The sequence below is a fragment of the Impatiens glandulifera genome, chromosome 3 (genome assembly GCF_907164915.1).
Source record: "Impatiens glandulifera chromosome 3, dImpGla2.1, whole genome shotgun sequence".
NCBI lineage: Eukaryota > Viridiplantae > Streptophyta > Magnoliopsida > Ericales > Balsaminaceae > Impatiens > Impatiens glandulifera.
In genome coordinates, this window is record NC_061864.1 from 46,261,927 (window position 1) to 46,279,242 (window position 17,316).

General features: G+C 28.0%; 1 protein-coding gene across 1 annotated transcript; it reads right to left on the bottom strand.

Moving 5' to 3' along the window:
* Nucleotides 1-13,387: 13,387 nt before the first annotated feature.
* LOC124932904 (peroxidase 43-like) lies at nt 13,388-16,175 on the bottom strand. Its single transcript, XM_047473613.1, has 4 exons — nt 16,006-16,175; nt 15,744-15,926; nt 15,509-15,671; nt 13,388-13,894 (listed from the first exon to the last, which is right to left on the bottom strand). The coding sequence occupies exons 1-4, from the start codon at nt 16,165-16,167 to the stop codon at nt 13,464-13,466; spliced, it is 939 nt and encodes a 312-aa protein (XP_047329569.1). The 5' UTR covers nt 16,168-16,175; the 3' UTR covers nt 13,388-13,463.
* Between the last annotated feature and the right edge of the window lie 1,141 nt (nt 16,176-17,316).

Below are 17,316 nucleotides of genomic sequence, written 5' to 3' on the forward strand. Positions count from 1 at the left end.
TCACTATCCTTGACTTCCACAATATGCTCTTTCATTATTGATTCTTTCGTTTCATTTTCCTACTTTTTTGCTTCCTAGGCTTTCAAAATTTTCTTCTCTTTATCAATTACTTTTGCACATTTAGTACTAACATATTGGAAATTATTGCCGAAAGTACACATGTTTGGCATCTATTCATATTATATTTTCATGACTATGGGCTTTCCCTTCCTATCAACAAATGTCACGTTCTTTAGCAGTGTACTTTGAGGATGTACTTCTATGCTTATTCTAGCTAGCAAAAGTAAGATGCTCTCCTCCCTCTATAATTGGGTTCATATATAATGGTTTTCCCAATTGACTAGTAAAGTGACTTAGAACTTATTCTTTATACATGTGTGTTGGGATGTTCCTAAGCTTGAACCATATTTGAGCTGTTTCCTTTGCTTACTTAGAAGACTTAATTTTTCAGACTATCTCTTCAACTTCATACAATTGGATCCAATATAAGTATATCTAATTTTTAGAATAACATTCAAGTTTGTTCCATTTTTGAATTACAGAAAATATAGATCATGGAAGTTTGCAAAAACTTTCTCTAGTCCCTTCTACTCCCATTGTTTCATTAGTGATTTCTTGATGACTATGAAAGATACACGATTCTTACCTATATAGTTCACAACAACTATATTTTCCCATTCTTTGACGCATTTCTCATTCACTTCAGTGGGATATTTAAATTCAAAATAAGAGTTGATAATCTCGATTTTTGTTTTAAACTCACCCAAGTAGATTTGACCTTTGTAAGAATAAATCTCTACTTTCTTTGCTGCATTCATTTTACAGACTTTATTTACCTTCTAACTAGAATTGCTCATGATTGTATAGGTATTTGATTTTGGGGACTTCATTATCTCCCTCATTGTTTCCACTAACTAGTTTATTATCTTTAGTCGGTTCCAATCTTGAAGATATTGTATATTCAATTGGACGGTTTTTGTTGTATTTTCTCTTTGTTGAGCATAATCTCTCATTTCTTTGCATGCATTAGTAGCTTTGTGATTTAATTTTTAAGCCCAAAGAGGTTTTCTCTTTCATTATACTCAATCTTCCATATTCCTTTATTTTCCTCTGTTTTCTTGATGCATTTTCTTCAGAAACTTTATCAGCAATTGGTTCCTTACTTTGTTGCATTCTTATTTTTCTTGGATAATTTGTTTAGAAATCCTATCAATTTCCTTTTCAGTTGTCTCCTTTAAACCTTTCATCACAATTCTTTGACTTTATTATTCGTATTGCTTTTCTTTCTTCACATTTTAATAAAAAAATAGAACACAACAACAATGTAGAGCAATGACAGAATATGGTACACTAGAAACTCTAACTTTTACAGAATATGATAAACTATAAACTTTAACCTTCAAACCAAGATTTGCAGATGAATGACCGACCTATCTATAAGACATGATACCATGCCTATCATGTCGATTGTGTCAATTATGCCGATTGTGCAGACCGTGCGCACGTTCTTGATTTGACAAGATACCCTAAGCAACTAGGAATCGCGATCACAACAAGCAAAACCGTGACCTTGATACCGTGCCGATCGTACCGTTCGTGTCGATCATGACGATCGTGTTTTCGTGTGATGAGATGATGAGAGTATTTGCTTTTCCTTTGCCAGAATTTCGCCATAAAATATTGTCTAAAATCTCTAGAGCTTTTCTCTCTCTTCCAGCTCAACCTTGGGTCGGATGATCATACTTTATTATTAGTCCGGAAGATCAAAAACAAAAAACATTTTTTAAAACCGTCTTAAAACGACCATTGGAAAGCGGTCCAAACACCAATTTTAAAAAATATTCAAATTTTGGATGACCTCATAACTTTAGATTGACCGGTTTGAAAATTCATGAATTTTAAGTATAATATTGCAAATTAGACAAAATATATGGAACAAACATTTTAAAGCTTGTTTTCTTCCAAACACTATTTTTCATAAATAATTGGAGTTCAGGGGACCTAATAATTCAAATTAGCTAGTTCGAAAAAATTATGAATTTCGAGTATAATATTATTTTTTGCAATTTTGTGTAGAAAGCATTCAAATGGAAAAGGGTAAATACCTAGTCAAACCGGGAGATTCGAGGTTCGGTCAATGGAAGTCAACGCCGACCTACCGTGCCGAGACTTTTCAAAGCACGAGAGTGACATCATCTTGACATCAAAAGATACCATATTTGAAAATGCCTAAAGGTGTTCTTTATTTGGTATTACCCAACTGGAGAAAGCTCAACAAGGATCTTTAGCTTTAAAAAATCACTCAGACCTCTACACTTGATGATTTTGAATGATCTTAGATGATTTAGAAAGTCTGAAGAGTCATCTACAAAGTTCATTTCAGTCTAGTTTCATATTAAAGCTCTTGATCATGAGAAATCGATAATGCAATACGAAGTTTCCAGAATAAAACCAAACCGAACATACTTTTGGTCTAAATTTCATAACTATATCATAAATATTTAATTGAATAAAATATAATTTCTATGCAATAGATTAGAATGTTTATTCATATATAAATCATTCTTCACATAATCTTTACATAAGAAATTAAAATTATTTAATCAATTAAATATTTATTTCAACACTTAATTTCTATAAAAGAAATTAGAATATTTAATCAAATAAATATTCACCATATCACATGATTTCTACAAAAGAAATCATAATGTTTCAAGCATCTTTGACCGAAGGCGCTTAAACATTTATTTCCGGTTGCACGTTTGTATCCCGTAATATCGGCACGTTTACCACATTATTCTCAAATCAAACAAGACTTTGTTTGTAATTATTTGATTTCAAAATTATCAAATTAAGTAAGTCTTAATGATGCAATTGAACAATGTATATCAAATGTATTATATTAAACCAAAATTAATATATCCATATATATGATATTATATATTATTGCTTATTTTATTTTAGTCACCACGATGACAAAACAACTATAATATATATAGTCAATAACATAGAAACGTAATCAGATAAATAATATGTCATATATATTATTAAACAAATATATATAACTTCATTTATCATTAAAAATACCGTTTAAAAAATACATGATAATTAATTAGAATATTAATTATTACACTTAATTAGAATGTTGATCATTTATCTTTAATCAAATATAAAACTAACTAATTATATAAATAAATATTTATGTCATCAATTATTCGTTTCTTGATTAATTAGACGACCTTTAACATTTTATAACAAATCTTTGTCAATCAAAGAACACATGATTTGTACAAATTTCAAAATTATCTATTAAAATAAAAATAGATAGAAAATAAATCTTAATTTATATATATATATATATATAGATATATAGATAGATAATCGTATTATTAGCTAATTAATATGCATGATTTATATTAATAATAAATTAGCACATAATCAAATTAAATATAACTACAAATATATTTCATATCTTAATCGAAGCACTTACATTGCCATGTTTTGAACAATAATCGACGTGAAAAGACTATGCATGCTCACAATAAATCTGAGTAGATTGTTCTCACCGAGACAATTTTTGTGAAGACAATTTTGACTAACATAGTCGTGTCAATTTAAATGCATGATTAGAATAAGTTTCAAAACAAATAACTTATTTAATCTCATTATACATATGACCTTCATTTTCTGTCATTATGAGTCACATAATTTTTATAGTGCCCCATTTCATTTCATTTAATAATTTTTACACAAGAAATTAGAATGATTCTAACATCCATGATTAAAATCATTTTGAAAAATCAAATTTCCATATAAGATATTGTTATGGGCACTCATTCGTCTCATAATTTTTGCATAAGAAATTGGAATGGTTTCAACATCAATGACTAAAGTCATTTTAACTAAACAAATTTCTACAAGGAAATCATTGATCATTTCATTCATCTCATAATTTTTACACAAGAAATTGGAATGATTTCAACGTAAATGACTAATGTCATTTTATCACGTCAGATTTCTAAAAAAAAACCATCTCATCAGCCAGATTCGAACAAGGGACCTCCCTTCCGTCACGCACCATTGCATCTGAACTTTGAACCACTACGCTAATGCACCATTTCATTATTGTACCGCTTTTATGCCCTTTTGTCTTCTTTCTAGAGACAACATATACTTCATATTTGACTAGACTCTGTCAACAAATGAATATATACACATTTAAAACGATAACTTATTACCATAATAAAATGTAATAAGTTATCTCTTTAAAACAATGTATAAATAAAGATATCACCTCTCTTTATTTATTAAATAATCCTACCATATTCTTATTAATTATATTGCTTAATTAAAAAAAAGTATATATTATAATTAATTATTTTAAAACTGAAACCATATGTTTCAATTATAATTAATATTAACACCATAAATTTTATAAAAATTGAAAGCTAACATATTAGTTACTTTCTTATTTTCATTTATTATTATTAATAATTTTAATAACCAAACAAATCTTCAAAATAAAACTAGAACAAAGTAAATTAATTATGTTCTAATTTATTTTATATATAACATTTATATAAATATACATATTAAAGTTCTTTGAGAAAACTTTTATATTAAAATATATTAGCTTATAAAATTAAGCTTTAACAACATAAGAACATATGTGTTAATAATCAACATATTTATATACAATAAAGACTTATCTTTATTTGTTGATTTTTTTTAAAGATGAATCATTTTCATTTTTCGAAATGAGCATCATCTCTTTCGCAACACCGTGACTCGTATATCTGAAACATCAAAGACAAAAAAAATATTCGATGGCGCAAGCTCTTAAATAGCTTAGCACGATGAAACTGTTTTAAGATTGTTAGAAATTCTGTCTTGAAATAAATTACAGAAATATATATAAAATGATGTACAAATAAATGAAATAAATAAAATATATGAAGAACAAAATTATCAATTGAGATGTTGATTCGAGGCATGTGTTAGACACATTTCCCTTAAAACAGTTTCATCGTCTCCCATTTGTACTAGAGCTTATCGTAGATGACTGTCTCCCAGGGTACAACGAATCCAGTAGTGATTCTGTACTGAAATCACTACTCGTCGAACTTGATCAGCGTACCTGAACTATCACCTAGTTTCAACAGAAATATTGAGCAAAGAACTCGAATAACACTCACAAAACAAGAAGAAGACTTTTAGAATTCTAGAGTGAGAAAGAATGAAATGATGAAGTGAGTTTTAGATTAGAGATGATAGATTTTATATTGTTGAAAAGTTAAATCATTAAATAAAATCATCGATTGATCCAACAGTTGGTATTGTTTGCCTCTTCATTACCTTAACGATTTTCTCTTCATTATAGAGTAATTGTTTGCCAAAATAATTAAGGCATTTACAATTCAATACTAACGTAACATGATTTTCTAATTTGTTAATAATAATATTAATTATCATAACAAATAATAATAACAAACTCATGTAAGTTACACTACAAATTAACACCATTTTGTTAATTGGTCATCAAGGCATTTTAGATCAATTAATTTAAATTATACATTTGGATAAAATTTCACCCTTTAATTCACGTTTGAATTTCATGTGAATTTGATTTTATTACCCACATTCTAATTTCCATTCATTAATAGAATTTATAGAACTAGTTTAAAAATTCCAACAGTTTCAAAACGTACTAATCTTAAACTTTTACAACCTATTACAACAAGTCTAAGTTGTAGAACTCTATTTCGGTTCCTCATTTCTAAGTTATGATATTTTTTTTTCATGTTTTAATTATTTTAAAAAAAATGGTTAACAATATTACTATTAACAAACCCTTTTTTTATCTATGGGCCCGTTTGGATGCATTTGTAAAATTTATTCATTTTTGTTTTGTCATGACTTTCATTTAAATTATACAAATGATTTGGTTGCATTCATAAAATTATTTGAAAGTCATAAAAATTATTTTATCTATTTTTTTTGAACTATTTGATTTTTTCTCATAATATGGACCCTTTCTATATATTTACATTTATTGATTAATCCTTCGTTATGCATGACACATTTATTCTTGATGATGTATGCTTTTTTTGATACTCTTATTTTTGTTGTTAATGAATGTTTACTTTTACTTTTAAAATTCCATGTAAATGGAGTCTTTTTATATATGTACTATAGAATTAGTCTATGTCCATAATAAATGACATATCATCTATGTGGAATTATCTTTTGTCATCCATAACCTCAGCGTATCTTGATTTAGCACTATAGAAATCTCATTTTTACCTAACGAAAATTAAAATAAATCTATCCGGTCTAGTATGATGATCATATTTTATTATTGGACCGAAAGATAAAAAACAAAAATACTATTCAAAACTGAATTGAAACGGCCATAGAAAAGCGGTTCAAACACCAATTTTTAAAAAGATTCAAAATTTGGATGATCTCATACCTTCAGATTGAACGGTTTGAAAAATTATGAATTTTGAGTATAATATTACAAATTAGACAAAATATACAGAACAACCATTTTAAAGCTTGTTTTTTCTTCCAAAAACTTTTTATTATTGGACCGAAAGATAAAAAACAAAAATACTATTCAAAACTGAATTGAAACGGCCATAGAAAAGCGGTTCAAACACCAATTTTTAAAAAGATTCAAAATTTGGATGATCTCATACCTTCAGATTGAACGGTTTGAAAAATTATGAATTTTGAATATAATATTACAAATTAGACAAAATATACAGAACAACCATTTTAAAGCTTGTTTTTTCTTCCAAAAACTTTTTTCCCCATAAATAGTTAAAATTCAAGGGACCTAATACGTTCAGATTAACCGGTTCGAAAAATTATGAATTATTGAGTATAATATTGTTATTTGTAATTTTGTGTATAAATCATTCAAATGGTAAAAGGGTAAAAACCGAGTCAAACGGGGCAATTTGAGGTTTGGTCAATGGAATTCAACGCCGACTACCGCACCAAGACTTTTCAAAGAACAAGAGTGACATCATCATGACATCAGAAGGGACCATATTTGAAAACACCTAAAAGTGTTCTTCATTTGGTATTACCCAACGCTCAAGAATAGCAAACCTGATTTTTGGATTTTAAAAATTCAAATTTAGGTTTTTGTTCTTAAGATTGAATGATCAGTTCTATAATATCCATATAATTTCTAAATAGTCATATTATCAATATTCAACCATAAAATACCCTAAACAACAAGCATACAAGCTTATATAATTTAAAATATAAAAATTTCAAATTCAAACAATAAATATGAATTAGAGGGTGATTAAATCCTTACCAAGGATTGAAGAACACTCCTTAGACCTTAAGGAAGCTGTTGGAATGCTCAAATCCAAGTTTTAAGGCCTTATCCAATGTTTAAAAAAAATATGAAAGCTTGAAGCTTTAATGGCGAATTTTCTGATAATCGAAGATTGGAAGGTGGAGATTGGATCTCTTGTCATCGGATTAACTCAGGGGATGTATTTATAGCATCCATGAGTCTGTGGAGGCGTCAAGTGGAGTGAATCAACCAAAATCCATTTATGGTATTTTGGTTGTTTTTACTCAAGTTGGCAAGAATATGGATGAATCATCCATATTCTTGTAGGAGAAATGATCACCATCGTAGAATGATCATTTTAGGATTTAAATCAGCCAAAATGGTTGTCTATAAAGGGATTTCCAAAAAGAAAAATCAAAGACTGGTCTTTGATGCTTACTCCTCTAGCGACGCGTTGGAGACAAAATCGACGCATGAAACAATGTCGTTTTATGCACTTTAGCGCGTTACGTTGTCGTTCTGTCAAGGCGTCGTTGCATTTGAGCATTCTGTTAGCGGTTTGGCTAACGGGCGTTAGCCAATCCTCTGCCTCACGAGCGCGCGCTCCTTCCGCTACAACTGGCTACACGGATGCGCATGGAGCATTAGATAAAGATCCGATGCTAATTCGATGGCTTTGGTTGTGGTTGTAGCTTTATTTTCCGATTTTGGCTACACCTAATTACAATTATTTTTTATTAAATTCTTAAGGGTTGGTTTGAAATTGATTTTTCTTTCACCCTTTGACTTTAACTATGATTTTTTTTAAATACACAAAATATTAAAATAAATATGACAAACAATTTATCAATTTATTTTCTTATATATATATATTTTAAGGTTAAGTAAATAATTGTTTTAGATGAAATAGATACAACAATTAATTCTAAATTATTTATTTTTGTCCCTTTAATTTTTCTAAAATTATTCTGAGATAAAATGGGTACAACATTTATCCCAAATATTTTTTTTTGTTTTGGTCATAACCCTTAATTAATTTGATTAATTATTAGAATAATTAATCCTATTTAATTATTTTAATTGGGTTTATGGCCATGGAGTTTAATATTTTAATTTATTTATTTAAAAATAAATCAAAATAATTATTTTAATATTATAAAGTGCAGTGTATATTTTTAGTGATTACACTCTTAGATTTTTTTTTTATATAAATTAAATTATATCAAATTATGGAATTAGTTTAAAAAATAATTTGTGACTCAAGAGAGTCATTACTTAATTTTTCTCACAAAATTAAGATAAAATATTTTTGGCGTGTAGAACAATAATGTTTTTGAAAAGAGATTCTTTAAAGGTTCGTTGTTTAGTTACATGTGAGAAAGAGTCTCAGTGTTATGTCTCACGTGCCTGGTAGAAACGATCATTACTTAAGGTCTAAAGTCAATCAATTAGTTATTATACTAGTGTAGAATGAACGCCTTGAACGTGGAAAGAAATGAGAAAATAACTCAAAAGGGAATTAAAAATTTATTATACTCACAAATTTATTTGGTGAATATAAATAAATCAATCATCGAATTTTACTGAGTCTTAAAATTAATAGATATATTTAATTATTTGACATATATTCGAAAGCATCTTCTTATTTAATCATAATATTACTTTTATTACAAGGGGAAGCCGCCATATTCAAAATCTTGTCATTAAAACTAGTTTCCCTATATTAACAAGGTTTGATATTTCCTAGTATACAAAAGGGTCATCGTTGTCCTTGTCAATATTTGAAACGACATAGATTAGATTGACAGGAGGAGCATCATTTGTCAAGCCTTGGGCTAGATGGCCGATTTCGTAGGTTTCTTTTCTAGTGGTGGCAAAGATCCTACATAGTCTTTTTAGAGCGTCACACCAATATTGCGTTCTTTTCCTCATCATATAAATGGAAGGTTTAAGGTTATAATAACAATCGGAAAATATTTTGAAACCTAAAAGACGTCTTTACAAATTGTGATTGATGAAGGGTTCATGAAAGTCAAAGCACATCGTATTTTCTCCTTCACGAACGAACTATCCATTGAGGGTTGAAAGGATTGGCAAATATTATTTTGATATTTTACCATTTAATATTCTTTCATATCCAATGGAATTATATCCTAATCCAATATAATCTGTGTTGTAATATGATTGAGAGAACGATGTAATACATATAGCGTTTGGGCTTAAGACTTACCAGAAAATATCTCATTTTGCACATCATATTTATGGAAGGACGGCTAAACATACTAAAGTTGGAATCATTAGATGAGTCATCACGTATTACAAAAATTGGGCATATTTCAAATTTGCTTAATTGACCTAAGGGTCATTGATGCGAGTTGTTTCGGTTATAGTGGTAGCGTAGACTTCACCTTCAACCGTGACGAGACAATCATCGACCATGAACCTTAGCTTTTAGTGAAGGGTAGATGTTATAGAATTTTCTTGATGTAGGGTCTTCCCAATATGAGAATATATGACAGTTATATATTTATGATGCATAAGTTGGTTTCGAATGGTATTCCTACTATTTAGATAATTCCATTAAGACTATCAATTATTTCTCGACTTGAGCTGTCAAAATCTCTAACACATACGTCCCATGGCATGACTCAGTCTCAGGCAATACCGATTTTTTCGAGGGTCTTATGGGGACTTCGAGATATTGGGACCACGCCATTTTGAATCACCAATTTTCTCCATTTTTGGAAGTCAACGATGGCCTTCCTTTGGATGTGTTCCGTTGTGATTTTTTTAGATCCGAATTCTTATTGTAATATCTTTCTTAATGATGCCAATTCCATAAATGGCTTAAGATGTATAACGTTTTTGTTTGCAATCATTAAGATAACTCTCAATTCTTCCATGACGGGTTGCATTTGTCGATCTCCCACGAAGAATGTTCTGAAGATGGGGCTCCAATTTTTCTGCATTTGTATGATGAAGTTTTAATTTATATTGAAGTACTAATAAAATTTATTATGTTATTTAGCCCATATATTATGTAGTTCCACTTAGACTAATTATAGTGGATGATCCAAGAGACAAATAAGAGACAAATAAGGAGTCGTCTAACATGTACATAGTTTGGAAAATAGACAAAAAGACAAGTAAAAAATATTGTCCTTTTATTTTTGAAAAAGCAGAATGTACTTATAGATGTACATTGGTCTATAAATACATTTTTGTGACGTAGTTTTATTTTTTTTACTTGTCAAGCAATGAGTCTAGATAATGTAACTAATATTTTGTAGCTATGGTGAATATTAAGAGAGTATTTCTCACCAATAGTGGGCGGTTAATACCATCATAAATTGGGAAGTATCAACTCAATTGAGAAATTTTCTCCATCAACATAATGCTATGTTCCGGAGGATAACTCACTATCGAAGAGAGAGAATGATCGTTCTCTTTTGCTTTCTAGTTCAAATATCTCACATCATCACTCAGTGCGTGACAAGTTATTATTCCTTATCTATAATCTTTACAAATAATATATAGAAGTATGAGCAGCATCCCATGACGCATCTCATATACTTGTAAGCAAATAGGGTTATATACCTTGTGTATATGTCTAGAAAATTATTATGATAAAGCCTAGGTATCATTTGGGTAACATGCCCTCCTATGTGTATATCATCTAGACTGAAAACATTAAAATACATATTCTTTTGATAGCCAAAATTTTATTTTTCGAGTTAATTTTTTATAATTCTCCAATAGAGTCGCCAAGAGAGTTGTAAACGTGTAAAAATATTGGTTTGTGTAGAGGGGTGTTTTTAACAAAATATTTATTTAAAAGATTAATTTAAAATAATTAACATTTAAATGAATTTTAATTAAATTTTAGGTAAGCCACTATTTTTTAATTAAAAGATCTCATAACTAACTTTATTCTCGAATCTCATAAAAGAGATGAGAAACCGAAATGATAGATCTAATTAAAGAAATTTTAAAATAATTTTTGAAATTATCTTAAAATGATTGGTTTATTAATTTTTAGAGTCGCCACTTTATTATAAAAATCAAAAGAATATTTTACGTGTACAAATGTAATTTTAGAAAATAATTCCGAGTTCGATGTTTGGTGACACTCAAGAAAGAACATGCCCACTATCTTTTTAAACAACAGTCTTTACTTCACAAAATTTTGTCTATTTTAGAAAATTAGATTTTTACGTTTTATTTGTCCAATTATTTTTCAAATTCTAGACATATATTTATGATTGATATTTTAATTTTTAAAATTTTAAATAAATGTTGATAACTAAGATTGATGTCGAAAATTATAGAGAATGTTACCTAAAAATATCATTTAAAGAAGTTAGATTTAAGAAATAAATCCAAACGAGTCTTAATAAAAAAATATTTGTAGATACTCTAAACGTATTTTAAAAGCGTTTTCTAATTTTTTTGTATTTTTTTAAAATATTTTAGAGCCTCTAAATATTAAAAAATATTTAATATCAAAAAGATAAAACAAATAGGCCTAAAGGCCATTGGACCGGGCGTGAGGTGGACTGCTGGTTTGAGGGACGTGGTTCAGGAACACTTTGAATAATTTGGGACGTGGTCTAGATCGAGGTCAATATGGTTCAGCTATGGTCAGCATTGTAAGATACGTGCGAGGGTGGACCAGGTGAGGCGCAAATGACTCGGATGCTGGAGGTCCGATTTTGGCCGAGTTAGTCCCTTCTCCAACCTCTAGCCAAACCAAAACTAAAAGTTTTGGTCTTTTGGCTAAGAGGATTTGATCACGAATCTAAAGATGTGTGTAACTTCATCTCCTCATTTATATAGGTTGGTCGTGCTCATGAGTCGTCATTCAACCGTTAAAGACCTCAACGAAGCCCCAACATAAAATGTCGTTTTCAATCGAAAAATTGGTTTTACTCTTCGAGGCTTTAATTTGAAATTTGGAACTTGCCGAAAACTTCCTTAAGTTCATTAGAACCAAAACAACAATTTAATCTGAACTTGAGACATGTTTTAGCTATTTTTAAAATTGAAACCTGGTTTTTTTTAGAAAAAAAATGAATATAGGAAAACATGCCTCAAACTCTTCAGAAATAATCTAAAAATGTTCCTAACACCATTTAGAATGTGTTAGGAAGTTTTTTAATGACCATTCTTAAGCTAGAGGTGAAGAACAATCATTGTGTTTTTTGAAAATTTTAAATTAAATCTAGCATTTTTTCTATTTAGATTTATTTAATTTGGCTTCAACGGAAAGCTGATAAACTGATAAACGATCTTAAGATCAATTCTAAATCAATAAATCAAAGAATCGTCGTGTAGTATTAAAGAAAACATGAACATAGATGTGTAATCATAGAATAAATTATAATATGAATGATACTTTATAGTGAATTGGAAAACAATCATGGACACTTGTTAAAACTTTTGGAAGAATCAAAACCGAACTTAAATATCTTACACACAAAATTTTATAAACTGAAAAGTTTGAAAATTGTTATTGGCAGTTTTTTGTTGAAGGTTTATTGATGGCTTGAGGTTGGGTTCTTAGTGTGGGTTATAGACAGGGATCCATTTTCTAGGCGGCTTGAGCTAGCAAGGGGCCTAAGTCGGTTTAATTTCGGACAAAGTTATTAATGGTCGGCCATTTGTTAAATTCCATCTTTTCGACGAGTAAGACAACCTAGGGTTATAATGAAATGATCAAATAGTTATCAAATGATGAATAAAATTTTATTGAGTCGACTAACTCATACTAATCATTTATCAAAGAATGGTTTTTGTTATCAAATGATCGAAAGCTCCAAGCAATTTACTTATGATACCAACTTAACATTCAGAGAAAAATATCTCTAGAGGGATTCATTATCTTATAATTATTGAAAGGGTATTTTCTTATTTGGTATTTTATTCTTATTTTTATGATTAAATTTATACAACAAACCAAATATTGTCAATTGTTTATGTTACAAATGAGATACAAAAACAATGTTACTAACTGATTTTTGTTTGTCTTAGTTATTATATAGTCAAATTATTCTTTTATTAAGCTATTACAAGTTATAAAGCATTCAGTGTTTGACCATCACATGAAACATTTGTAGAAATAAGACATGGAATCAGAGTATTGACTTTAGTTGAAGGAGTTGCATTTCCTTCTAATCTCTCCATTAAACCCTGTTTTGACCCCAATTTGGCCCATCTTTACCATAGCAGCTGCAAATTCCTTTGCGAAAAATGACGCCTTAGCCTTAGAAATTCCTCGACCACCTACGTACATATTCAATATAGCCTTAGTAGCAATGTCATCGTTGAGTCTTGCATCAGATCCGATTACTGCAAAGCCATCCCTAATATTCCTTAGTATTTGATCATCAAATATCTGACCGGTAGTTCTATCAAGTGGGATCCTATGATTGACATCGCCATTATTAGGACATTGCGATTTGAGCTGAAAAAGGAAGTTGCGATTGATTGCTGGGTCTGATTGATCGGCTCTTCCGCCAAAACTATAAAGTCGAGAAGTGATAAAGAAGCAAGCCGTGGTTCCAATAGTGTGTGCCGCTGTAACAATTTAGAATAATAATGTGGTTGTTTTTATTATCACACCTTTGAGTTAAATAAATAAAGTGAACAAGATCTTCATCCAAATCACAATTAAATACAATATAAACTCCTATAAGTTCAAAACATTATTTTTTCATGGTCTCATTTACTTTTGATTTTATTCTAAATCCCCATATTTAACATATATAAAATACAAAAATCTCTATAATTAACATTAAAATTTAAACAATTTCAGGGAACTCATTTCTAAATTTGGACAACTCTTTGTTAAATTATAGTGTGGAAGTTATTCAGAAACAAGACCGACCCTAAGATAAGTTAGATTAAAGCAAAGAAAAGTGTAACAAATCTTATTGTATTAGGTGATTTAAAATACTAATAATGAGTGATCAAATATATGAAATTATATTAGTTTTTTTTTACTTGGAGCTTTTTGATGTAATACATGATTATTGTTTCATTGATCTATCAACTAATATATTTCTTTGAACATTTAAAAATACTTATTCTTTTATACTGATAAATAAAATAAATCAATTTACATTTAAAAAAAATATTCACACAAAAATGATCAATAGTTTATAAAAATAATCTAAGATCAAGCTATTAGATTTTTCATAGTGATAATTAATATTTGTCCATCTGAATTTTGTTTCAAAATTTAAATTATTCTTTATATTTATGTGATTTTGCTCCTAAATTATTTAGTTAGTCTAAAATAAATTTTACTAAATTTTAAAATTAACACAATTAGTATATATATAATTTTCATGTTATTTTTATTGATTTTTTTTAAAAAATTCAATGTATTTGTAATGTATTTTGTTATTTCAATTAATTTTATTTAATATTGAATTTAATAATATTTGTAAAAAGAATAATATTAACCTTTTTTGTTATATATTAAAATGATAAATTTAAAAAATAAATATTTATGAGATTTAAATTATTTGGAAAAGAAATTTCAAGTAAAATCTTAGTTATTTATATTTTAATGTTTTAATATATATATATATATATATATAAATAAATATATTTATCTTTATTATATTTTATTAATTAATTTTTATATATTTATAAGATTAATTAAAAGTTTTAAAATATAAATAAATAAAAACAAAAAAATATCGTATTAAATGTTCTTTTTTTTAATATTTATAAAATAATTAATTTTAATGTCATTAAACATGTTGCATTATTATTATTATTATTATTATAAAATATAAGAATAAAAAACTAATAATAAAAAAAATAATTTTAAAATATCAATATTCAAGAAATATATTAAATATTGAATTTTTATTATAAAATATTATCATATTTTAAAATTTTGAATAAAATTTTAAAAAGACATTGCATAATTTAAAATTAATTGATAATGTTTTTATATAAATAATTCAATAATATTTTAATTTATAATATTATTTCCAACAAATAAATGTTTATATTATTTAAAAATATCTATATTATTAATTTAAATAAAAATAAATAAAATTTTGAATAAAACCAATAAAAATATATTTAAATTGGAAAAGAATGATTAAAAGTCAAAGAATGAGATAGTATATACTAAAACAAAATAAAATATCACCAATTTATTTTTATTATTACCAGATAAGAGCACTAGATCCTTGTCCGTGAGACCTTTGGCTCTAAACTTAGATTTGAGGACTTGAATGGACTCATCAGCATCCGGCATCTCACTAGCCAGGGCCTTGCTTGACACAAGGCCGTCTCTGCGCCCTGTTTGGACTGCATAAAATGGTCCTTTACTCTGCAATAAGCATGCAATTAATAATTTATTGTTCTGAATTCAGTTAAAGAATAATTAATTTATTGCTATTACCAAGACAACGGCATCCCGGGCAGCCAAAGCAACAATGTCGGCACATGAAACAACGCCGGGACATGCAACTTCCAGCTGTTGTTTTGCTTTTTCCACCTCAACAAAACCACCAAGACCTTGATGCCCAAATGCTTCTCTTTCAGGATCTGCTACGTTATCAATCAATATTGACCCATCACAACCCTAATTCAATACATATGTTAATTATAGTCGATTCATAATACATTATTTATATGAAACAAAGAATTAATTAGTTAATTACCTCCACGAAACAGTCATGGAAATGGAGTCTAAGCATCAATGCAGGGATTCTAGGTTCTGTTTGGGTAGCCTCTCTGATCACAGAGGAGACGATAGACTCAGCTCTGGGACATGATTTGGAATAGAACCCAACTCGGAGTTGGGCTTTTGTGAATCCAAACATGGTATAGGTTATTAGAATGATCAAGATTATGATCTTGAAGGCCATATTACTTCTGAAATCTGAACTCTGTTTGTTTGGAAGTGAGAGAGAGAGAGATAAAAGAAATATGGAAGGTTATATATAGATCAAATGTGATTAAGTAGAACGATTTCGTCTGTTTTTGTTTATTTGCAGAAACTCTTCGACACAAAGCAACTCAAAGCTACAAGCTATCCATACGTGGACTATCATCTATCATCAATCCCTCTCACTATCTTTCTCTCTGACGCACACAAATGACACATTTCTCTAATTTGTGACGATTTCATTTATATCATCTTTTACTTTCTTAAAAAAAAATACAAAAACTCTCCTTGACTTTAAACAAAACTTCTCAAGATTTATTACAAGCAATCATCATACTATTTGTCAAGATTTATTACAAGCAATCATCATACTATTTATCTTAATTTAAGTTTATTTAAAATATGTTGATAGAAGATAATTTTGAAAAGATTATTTTTTTTTTTATAAAAAAAATGAAGGTATTAAAATTTAATAATAAAATATTTATTTTTATATAGAGTGTATTTTATATTGTGATTAATGAATTAAGTGATGTTATAATGGCTCAAAACGTTCGACATCTTAAGACGTTTATTCGACTCGATAATTTTCGTCTCATAACTTTCATTGGTCTCGAATTCCGAGTGGATGAGAAACCAAAATGATAGACTAAGACCATCTCCAACCCATAAACTCATTCTCAAAACTCAAAATGCAGTAAACGTCACATTAAACAGTAATTCATCTTCAACCCAAAAACTCATTTCCAAATCCAAACGAATATTCTTAGAATATTCCTTCCTTATACAAACTTTTTAACTTTATTAATATTATCTATATATTTATCAAATTTACATATTTAACCCTAATCTTTTCCATTCATTTAATAATATTAAAATAAAATTAAGTATATATCAGTAATTCATAAACAACAAAATAATAAACTTTAAAATTATAAATTTATAATTTATAAAATTTAAGTTATAAAATATAATATAAAAATATAAAATAAGTTATAAAAATTAAATAAATTAAATTAAAATTTAAGTATAATGATTATATATTTAAAAAATATTATAAATTTTTAGGTTAGAATTAAAAAAA

What these genes read in the sequence shown, in the direction of transcription:
- LOC124932904 (XM_047473613.1), bottom strand. Translation starts at nt 16,167, where the DNA reads ATGTTTGGATTCACAAAAGCCCAACTCCGAGTTGGGTTCTATTCCAAA. An exon ending in CCCGGGATGCCGTTGTCTTG is followed by an intron (nt 15,672 to 15,743) that starts GTAATAGCAATA and finishes TGCTTATTGCAG; the next exon opens with AGTAAAGGACCATTTTATGC. An exon ending in GGATCTAGTGCTCTTATCTG is followed by an intron (nt 13,895 to 15,508) that starts GTAATAATAAAA and finishes AAATTGTTACAG; the next exon opens with CGGCACACACTATTGGAACC.